At 38.5% G+C, this 10,720-nt stretch overlaps 1 protein-coding gene across 1 annotated transcript; it reads left to right on the top strand.

The window, feature by feature from the left end:
• Positions 1-9,051: 9,051 nt before the first annotated feature.
• On the top strand, positions 9,052-9,799 carry LOC106087357 (uncharacterized). Its single transcript, XM_013252375.2, has 2 exons — positions 9,052-9,142; positions 9,208-9,799. Exons 1-2 carry the CDS (start codon positions 9,095-9,097, stop codon positions 9,652-9,654), a joined length of 495 nt encoding a protein of 164 aa, XP_013107829.2. The 5' UTR covers positions 9,052-9,094; the 3' UTR covers positions 9,655-9,799.
• Positions 9,800-10,720: the final 921 nt, after the last annotated feature.

The raw sequence follows: 10,720 nt of genomic DNA, 5'->3' as shown, positions 1-10,720 counted from the left end.
TATTCGACTGAGACCCCATGAAATATGTATTCTTGATAGTCGTGACATTTTATGTCGATCTAGCCATGTCTGTCCGTCCGTCTGTCTGTCTATAGCACGCAAACTTTCGATGGAGTAGAGCTAGCCGCTTAAAATTTTGCACAAAAAACTCTTATTAGTGTAGGTCGGCTGGGATTGTAAATGGGCCAAATCGGTCTATGGTATTGACTTCTTGAGCTTCTAGAGGGCGCAATTCATGTCCGATGTGGCTGTAATTTGCACACATCGTTTTATTATGACATCTATGCCAATTTTGGTTGAAATCGGTTCATAACCTGGTATAGCAGTCATATAAACCATTCTGGGGTCTTGACTTCTTGAGCCTCTAGAGGACGCTATTCCCATCCAACTTAGCTGAAAATTTGCATGACGTGTTTCCTTATGACTTCCAATAACTGTGCTTCATAACCTGATACAGCTGCTATACAAACCGATCTTTAATCTTGACTTCTTGAACCCCTAGAGGGCGCAAATCTTATCCCATGTGATTGAAATTTATCATGACGGTCCGAATCGGACCATAATTTGATATACCGCTACTAGCATAGCTATTCTGTTTTTATTCTTTGTTTGTCTAAAACGAGATACCGGGAAAAGAACTCGACAAATACGATCCATGGTGGGAGGTATGAAAGATTCGGCCCGGCCAAACTTAGCACACTTTTACTTGTTTTATGTACATTTGTAGTGGAATCCATGGAAGTGGGTTCCTAAGATTCGAACCGATCGAACTTAGCACGTTCTCACTTGCTTATTTTCAACTACATTATTAACTGAAAATATATCACGAACATTTTTTAAATCAAAATTAAATTTAAAATAAAAACGTTTTCAGTTAAAACGAGTAAAACCGTGCTAAGTTCGGCCGGCCCGAATCTTAGGTACACACCACCATGGATTCTACTAAAAATGTATACAATATAAATTTTGTTGAAAGGCATAATTTTCCCATTCATAATAAATTTCCGGCAAACGAGACAAAGAAAGAAAAAGCTTGCTAAGTTCGGGCAGGCCGAATCTTGGGAACCAACCACCATGGATTCTGCTAAAATATGGCAGCTATATCTTGTTATAGACCGAATTGGACCGTACTTGACGAAGTTGTTGAGAGTTATAACAGAACACCATATGCAATATTTCAGCCAAATCGAATAAAAATCGCGACTTGTAAGGGCTGAAGATGTCAAATCGGTTGATCGGTTTATGTGGGAGCTATATCAGGCTATAGACCGATTTGAACATGATGAGCTTCCGTTCGCATCCAGGGGCAGGTGAGAAAGCTGTGGAACTACTTTTCCTCAGGACACTGGGCACTTGCGATGTGGACGATTTCTACTTAGATGCTTTACTAACTGCTGTTGTCGAAGTACTTTCTGAGTTCGGTGCTTCTCCGCTGGCGCGCACTTTGAGCCCAGTCCAACATTGTGACCCACCCACTCAGAGTTTGTCGGGACACGTTACGATGCCATCCCCTTCCTTTCTCGATTGTGGTAGGGGGATTTTCAGTCTCCTGCAATCCGCCAGACTTTAGAGATGTGGTCGATAGTTCCTCAGGCAAGTGTTCAGCAACAACTGCTGAGTCGTTTCCGGATTCCCCAACCCCACTGCTTCGATAGACCTTCAGTTTCAATTTGTTGAATACTTAGGATACAATTCCTTCAGGCTTGTTGAGGTGTGCGAGATAGCCGAAGTTTAGTACGAACCTCCGGTTAGCGGTCAGGTTAGCGACCGATTTAGCTCAGTTGTTGGAAGTCATAGCAGAACACTGTGTGCAAAATTTCAGCCAAATCGGACAAAAATTGCGGCTTCCAAGGGTTCAAGAAGTCAAATCGGGTGATCGGTTTATATGGGAGCTATATCAGGCTATAGACCGATTTGAACCGAACTTAGCTCAGTTATTGGAAGTCACAGTAGAACACAATTTGCAAAATTTCAGCCAAATCGGACAAAAATTGCGGCTTCCAGGGGCTCAAAAAGTCAAATCGGGAGATCGGTTTATATGGGAGCTATATAAGGTTATAGACCGATTTTAACCATACTTAGCTCAGTTGTAGGAAGTCACAGCAGAATACTGTGTGCAAAATTTCAGCCGGGGGTTCTAGAAGTCAAATCGGGTGATCGGTTTATATGTGAGAGCTATGTTAGGTTCTTGACTGATTTTCACAGTACTTGGCACAGTAGTTGAAAGTCATAACAGAACACTATTTGCAAAATTTCAGCCAAATCGGACAAAAATTGCGGCTTCCAGGGGCTCAAGAAGTAAAATCGGGAGATCGGTTTTTATGGGACCTATATCCTAATCTGAACCGATATGCCCCATTTATAATCCAAAGTGACCTACATTAACATAAAGCATTTGTGCAAAATTTAAAGCGACTAGCTCTACGCGTTAAACCGCTATCGTGATTTCGACAGACGGACGGTCGTACGTACATGCCTAATTCGAATCAGAATTTCGAGACGATCAAGAATACATATACTTTATAGGGTCCAATATTTCTAATTTTTACAAACGGAATGACTAGATTAGAATACCCCCATCCTAAAGCAGTGGGTATAATTAAAGCTTCTAGGAACCGAAGAAGGATAATCGAGAGTTTGCTTTTTAATGGAACTATATGAGATTAAAAACCTCTTTGGACTATACTCGGCTATTCGATTCCATAGCAAAACTCGAGGCTCAAAAAATCAAACAGTGAGTTCGGTTTATATGACAGCTATATCAGCTATCATCATTTACTGAAAGTCAAAACAGAACACCTCGTACGAAATTGCAGCCAAATCGGAAACGAATTGCGCCCTCTGGAGCTCAAGAAGTCAAGATCCGAGGCCGGTTTGTATGGCAGCTATATTTGGTAATGAACCGATTCGAACCATTCTTGGCATAGTTATTGAAAGTCATAGCAAAACACCTCGTGCGAAACTTCAGCCAAATCAGATAGCAATTGCGCCCTCTAGAGGCTCAGGAATTCAAGATCCGAGATCGGTTTATGACAGTTATAACAAACCATGGACCGATATGGATTATTTGCAATCCCAACCGACTTACACTAATAGGAAGTATTTGTGCAAAATTTCAAGTGCCTAGCTTTACTCCTTCGAAAGTAAGCGTGCTTTTGACAAACAGATAGACGGCCGGACGGATAGACGAATGGACATGCTTAAATCGTCTCAGAATGTCAATAGGATCAAAAATATATACTTTATTGACTCTCAGATCAATTTTTCGATGTGTTACAAACGGAAAGACGAAATTAGTACACCCTCGTCCTACGTAGAAGGGTATAAAAAGTCATAAAAAGAACTTGCCACATGCCATCCACGGTGGAGTGAATATATGATTCTGCCCGGCCGAACTTAAAGCGTTTTTACTTGTCGCGGTTATGAATTATTACTTACTTTAACATTTGTTCATATAATGTATGGAAAGTTGTCTTTGGAGAATAAAATATAAGCATTCGAAGTATGAATACACGTAAGGGAGTCACACAATGTAAAATCAACATCTATGTTAAATCACCATGAAGCAATATTTTTCCTGTTCAAGGAGAAAAATAAGTACAATAAATTTCCTCTGAAAGGAGAAGTAACGATAACACCGTAAGTAACATTAATGGTACCCTCTGCCAAGCTTTTGGTTCAACCCTTAATGGGGCAGAGTTTCCCCTCAAATGGTGTTAACTTTAAAATGCAGACAAATGTTAAATATGAGGAAGCTTTTAATGTTAATACTGTTGTTAAGAGCTTTCACTTCATTCCATTTACTACAATAGCTTCCAGTTAGAAAATCTTATATAGTATCTGATTATAGTATTTGAATATAGGAGTTCCTCTATTTCTTTTTGATGTTGGTTGCTCCATCAAGCGGAGAATTTATCATATTATCCAGTTCCTATTTATTCGCCTTATTAGTACAATATATCCTCTGATTTTTTTTGTGCTTTTAACATAGATTTAGAAATATCAAGGGGAAAATTACACTCGACATTATTCAAAAGTAGGAGCTTTAAGTTTTTTATGGGAACTTAAAATAATTCCTACTCAAAAATCTTTGGTTTTTCACAAGGATGTATTGGGTTGCCCAAAAAGTAAATGCGGATTTTTTAAAAGAAAGTAAATGCATTTTTAATAAAACTTAGAATGAACTTTAATCAAATATACTTCTTTTACACTTTTTTTCTAAAGCAAGCTAAAAGTAACAGCTGATAACTGACAGAAGAAAGAATGCAATTACAGAGTCACAAGCTGTGAAAAAATTTGTCAACGCCGACTTTATGAGAAATCCACAATTACTTTTTGGGCTACCCAATAGCTAGCTAGAAATATGCTAGCCACTTGAAATTTTGCACAAATACTTCTTATTAGTGTAGGTCGGTTGGGATAGTAAATGGGCCATATCGGTCTATGTTTTGATATTGATGCCATATAAACCTATCTTGGATCTTGATTTCTTGAGCCACTAGAAGGCACAATTCTCATCCGGATTGGCTGCAATTTTGCATGAGGTGTTTTGTTATAATTTCCAACGACTATGCTTAGTATGGTTTGAAATCACAACATTTAACAATCTCGGCCATCTATTCTCCCCATCTGAACCCATTCATGTAATTAAACACACTATTCTACTTTACAATCGATCCCAACAAAAGGGTTGCCAACTAACTAGCACCTAATTAATATTAAATTTCCCTCGAACATTCCATTAAGGAACAGGGGATACTTCTCTTATATCAATGAGTGCAGTTCGATTAAAGTTAAAACTCAATGATAAAGGCTCTCCTTTTTTAGTCCGGCTCTCCTGAGTCCGAACGGCGTGCCGCATAGCGACACCACTTGATAGCTAAATAAAATTAAAGATGGCAGGGTACCTCACAGATGTAGATAGCATTAGTAAGGGTAAAACCACCGTTGAAAATTTTTCTGATGTTCATGCCGGGATTTGAACCCAGACGTTCGGCTTCAAAGGCGGACATGCTAGCCTCTGCGCCACGGTGGCCTCCAACTAGCACCTTACCTTCAGAATTCCAACTTCACTTTTCCATCATCTTCAATAATTCTTACTCGCTACCTACCGTTTCAATTTTCACTGAGTCGACTTGCTGCTGCATCCTTCTACGCTGCTTCATATTTTTATACCTACCACCGTAAGATAGGGGGTATATTAATTTAGTCAATCCGTTTGCAACACATCGAAATATCAATTTCCGACCTTACAAAGTATATGTATTTCGGATCGTCGTAAAATTCTAAGACGATTTAATGATGTCCGTGTGTCTGTCCATCTGTCCGTTCGTCAGTTGTAATCACACTAGAGCCTTCGCAAATTGAGATACTGAGCTCAAATTTGGCACAGATGCGTCTTTTTGATGCACGCTGGTTAAGTTCTTAAACGGGCAAAATTAGACCATATTTGGATATAGCTGCTATATAGACCGATTTTTCGGTAAACGATCTAATGCCCATAAATGCTTTATTTTTCATCCGATTTCGCTGAAATTTGAAACAGTGCGTATTTTTGGGCCTCCCGACATCTGACCCAAATATGGTCTATATGGGGCTATATTTATATATAGCTGCCATATATACCGATGTGTGATAAAGGGTCTGAAGCCCATAAAAGCTTTATTTATTACCCTATTATGCTGAAATTTAAAACAGAGGGTTATCTTAAGCCCCCTGGTATCTGACCTAAATATGGATAGAACCGGACCTTATTTGCGTATAGCTGCCCTATAGACCGATCTCCCGATTAAGGGTCTGAAGCCCATAAAAGCTTTATTTTTTAACAGATTTCGCTGAAATTTAAAGCATTGAGAAGTTTTACGCCTCTTAACATAGAACCCAAATATGGTGCAGATCAGACTACATTTAGATATAGCTGTCATATATACCGATCTCCGGATTAAGGGTCTGAAGCTCATAAAAGCTTCATTTATTACCCGATTTCGCTGAAAATTGAAACAGAGGATTATCTTAAGCCTCCTAAGACTTAAATATGAATCAAATCGGACTATATTTGGGTATAGCTGCGATATGGACCGATCTCCTGATAAAGAGTCTAAAGCCCATAAAAGCTTTATTTATAACCTATTTCGCTGAAATTTAAAACTTTGAGTAGTTTTACCACTCCTAATATGGGGCCTAAATGTGATTCAGATCGGACTATATTTAGATAAAGCTATGTATATATATGCTATTATTTACCCAATTTCGCGGAAATTTGAAACAGGGGGTAGTCTTAGTTCTCCCGACATACGTCCCAAATATGGTTCAAATCAGACTGTATTTAGCTATCGCTGCCATACAAACCGATATCCCATAAAAGGGTCTGAGGCGAATAAAAGCTTACTTATACCCCGCACCATAGGATGGGGGTTTCACTAATTTCGTCATTCTGTTTGTAACACCTCGAAATATGCACCAGAGACCCCATAAAGTATATATATTCCTGATCGTCATGTCATTTTAAGTCGATCTAACCATGTCCGTCCGTCTGTCTGTCGAAAGCACGCTAACTTCCAAAGTAGTAAAACTAACCGCTAGAAATTTTGCACAAATACTTCTCAATAGTGTAGATCGGTTGGTATTATAATTGGGCCATATCGGTCTATGTTTAGGTATAGCTGCCATATAACCCGATCTTGGATCTTGACTTCTTGAGCCACTAGAGGGCACAATTCTCATTCGGATTATCTGAAATTTTACATAAATTGTTTTGTTATAATTTCCAACAACTGTCCTAAGTATGGTTCAAATTGGTCTAAACCTGATATTGCTGCCATATAAACCGATGTAGGATCTTGACATCTTGTGCCTCTAAACGGCGTATTTCCTATCCGATTAGAGTGAAATTCGGCATGATGTGTTTCGCTATGACTTCCAACAGCTGTGCAAAGTATGGTTCAAATCGGTCTGTAACCTGATATAGCTGCCATATAAACCAATCTTAAATCTTGACTTCTTGAGCCACTAGAGGGCGCATTTCTTATCCGATTTGGCTGAAATTTAGCTCGACGTTTTTTGTTATGACTTCCAACAAATGTATTATATAGGGTACAAATCGGTTCACAACCAGATATAGCTGCCATATAAACCGATCTTGACTTCTTCAACCACTAGAGGGCGCAATTATTATCCGATTTAGCTGAATTTTTACATGAGGTGTTTTGTTATGACTTCCAACAATTGTGCTAAGAATAGTTCAAATCGGTCCATAACCTGATATAGCTGCCATATAAACCGATCTTGACTTCTTGACTTCTTCAACCACTAGAGGGCGTAATTATTATCCGATATAGCTCAGATTATGCTTGAGGTGTTTTGTTATGTCTTCCAACAATTGTGCTAAGAATAGTTCAAATGGATCCATAACCTGATATAGCTGCCGTATAAACCGATATGGGATCTTGACTTCTTCGGCCTCTAAAGGGCGCAAGTAATATCCGATTTAGCTGAAATTTTGTACAACGGCTTCTCCCATGACCTTTAACATACGCGTCGAATATGGCATAAATCGGTTTATAGCCAAATACAGATCCCCTATAAACCGATCTCCCTGTTTTACTTCTTCAGCCCCTAAAGTGTGCCATTCTTACTAGATTTGGATGAAATTTTACACAATGACGTCTAGTATGGTCTCCAATGTTCAGCATTCATTTATGGTCCGAAATGAACCATAACTTGATATTGCTCCAATAATATTGCAATTCTTTTCTTTCATCCTTTGCCTAAAAAGAGATACAAATGCGATCCATGATGGAGGGTATCTAAGAATTGGCCCGGCCGAACTTAGCACGCTTTTATTTGTTTTCCTCTTGTTCCTGTCGCTTATATTGCCGAAAGCACCTAATCTCAGAAATTTTAACTTCACTTTACTATCTTTACTTTTTTACTTTAATTGGCTATGACAGAACATTTGTTCCACTATCCGGACGTATAATAGCATTCCAAGCGCCTTGATCCTCTGCGCTCATTCTGAAATCTCCACTTTATCATCATCTTCAATAATTCTTAATCGTTACCTGCCGTTTCAGTTTTACTGAGTCGATGTGCTGCTGCACACTCCTTCTGTTTCTTCAAACGAGTTGCTCCAGCTCCTTAACTATATTGATGCCTAGTCGCTTCTGTCTGCTACAGCTATTTGTGACTTGATCAAGTCAAGGATAGAATTCGTTACTGCGAATTCGATGACGTTGCTGATTGCAACCTAATCCGTTTCCTGCGTTATTTTAAGTTGTTCTTTTTTAACGTTTTTAATGGATGTCAAATTGTAAAGTAGTATATATTTTGGTGCCATAAATAAATTAATTTGATTCCATCAAAACCCCGCCAATTGCCGGACAGCACGTTTAACATTGGGGTTTGTTCCAAAAAAAATTAATGACAAATTTATCACCAGAAGTTGACCAGTTCACTGGCCTTGTTCCTACGCTTTAACACCTCTGGACTTTTTTTTTTAGAACATGTTTAGTCATTGAATGGAGCCATCATATTTCGTAGAAGTCGACTATTTGGAACGCTTTACTCTCTAGGGACATCAGAGATACTTCGTTATTTGGGAATAAAGAAATAGCAGTCCGTACAATTAAACGTCCAGCGCTTGCATTTAAATGCATGCATGTACGAAGAATAAGTGGTGATTTCTACTACGTCATACGCTTTACAAGGGTTCCTGCTTGCAACCACAGATTATTTAAGGCCAATGTTTAGGTTACCTTGATGCTACAATCTACTTACCTCACTATTTTATATCTATCTTGTTTACAGTGGTCCTCATTTTAGTATTAATTGTTTTTATTTAGAACAATGTTTGAAATTGTATACAAAAACCTATGGCCTTAACGTAGGGTATAGCAAAAAGTCTAGTTTAAGGTTTAAATTCCATTCCACATCCCGTTTTAGAAAGTACGACCATGCATGTGTCTTGTGTCTTATCAAATACTGATAAGAGCTTGGCGGCATCTCTCGTGTTTGAATTGAAAAGAACAAAATCTAATTTAGTACAATTTTAGAGATTCGTCAGACAGCAACAGAGAAAAAATAACACAAAAATAAAATGGTGTTCCTATTTTCAATAGCAACCATAGTCCTTATGGTAATAGGGGTAAGAGCATTCGAACGAAATATTTTGTGAAGAATATGATTTTATTAAATTTTAAAAATTTTTAGAGAGGTATTTCCTATCCTATGCTCTTAAAGCAGCCATCTATGGATTTCATTGAAGCCGAGGTAAAATACACCACTTCGCAGGCTGAGAAAACCGCGATTCTAATTAGAAATGTCTTACATCGCTTGCCCCAAAGCCCACAATATGAAATACATCGTAGTGCCCTGAAACAGCTATTGCAGAATGCCAATGATTTCCAGAAACCCGGTCCTTGCCATGATAAAATGTCAACATTTTCAAAAAGTTGGACTTCAGTAATGGTGGCCTACCTAAGACCAAATTCAGCCCCCGAATATCGAGAAATTCTCAAATTATTGGAGGAATATGGCCTAAAAGACATGATGGTGGAAGCCAAAATATTTTTGGCGGGAATTGTAAGCGGCAGGATTGGTGTCCCCGTAGAAGAGGGCAGTGCGGCTTATTCGGAATTCCTGAAAATGCAATGTTAACTGCAAAATCCCGTGCTCGAATGAAAGGGAAAAACTTCAAAAATATTGTTTTACACAATATGCCACACAATAATCAGTATTTTAAGGTATTTAACAATAGCCCACACAACTAAAATAATAAAAGATAACAGAACACTATTGTGAATACTTTGCGTCCTATAAGTAAGTATTATATGTGTAAACTAATTGGAGTTGTTATCATCAAGTTAACAACTCGGTATAAAAATCTTGTCAAAATAAGATCCGAAATCCATGCCGCTCAGCAAATGGATATTCTCCAACAAGCCTAAGAAGGAATAGTGCCCCAAGCGTCTCAGCTACTGACGAGAGAAAGAAAATCGGTCTAAAAGATTCGCCCTTGCCCCAATCTTTTCTTGATTTCAGAAGCGCATTCACTCTGCTCATTTTTCGGGAACTATAAGGGTGTCCAGAGGCAGTTTGAGGACCTTGGTCACATCTCCCGTTAAATCCAGATTCTTAAGCATCAGTTTAGAGACTCTGTCAGAGCCCCGCAATTTGAACGACTGGGCGCTGTGAATCACATTCGTGAGTTCGTCTACCAAAAATTGTGAGGATTGTTCATTGGCCTGGACACCTTGTATGCGACGAATGACTCCCCTTCTGGCACTCTTACATTGTGAATGCTGAAACGAGAGTCATAAGACAATCCTTCCTGAAAAAATTTGAGAGAATCGGTTAAAAAATTAAAACTTTCTTGCAATATTTCTCAAAATCGGACGAACATATGTATCGGATATATACCAAAATCTGAACCGATTTCAGCTTCCCAGATTCTCACTAACCGTGGTAGTCGTCGAGGAAACATGTTTGCAAATTTTTGGGCAAAATAAAAATAAATTCGCTTGCTGTGACTCTGGAAGTGAAAATTGGGCGATATATTTATATATGAGAGCTATATCTAATTCTGAACCGATATCTATGAAAGTCACCAGTAATGTCGAGAGTCATTAGAAAATCCTTCCTCTTTAAATTTCAAGAGAATCGGGTAACAAATGACCATTTTATTGCATTATTACTGCAAATCGAACGAACATATATATGGGAG

Source organism: Stomoxys calcitrans, chromosome 3 (genome assembly GCF_963082655.1).
Source record: "Stomoxys calcitrans chromosome 3, idStoCalc2.1, whole genome shotgun sequence".
NCBI classification, from domain to species: domain Eukaryota; kingdom Metazoa; phylum Arthropoda; class Insecta; order Diptera; family Muscidae; genus Stomoxys; species Stomoxys calcitrans.
The sequence above is the reverse complement of the archived record's forward strand: the minus strand, read 5'-3'. Positions and strand labels throughout refer to the sequence as shown.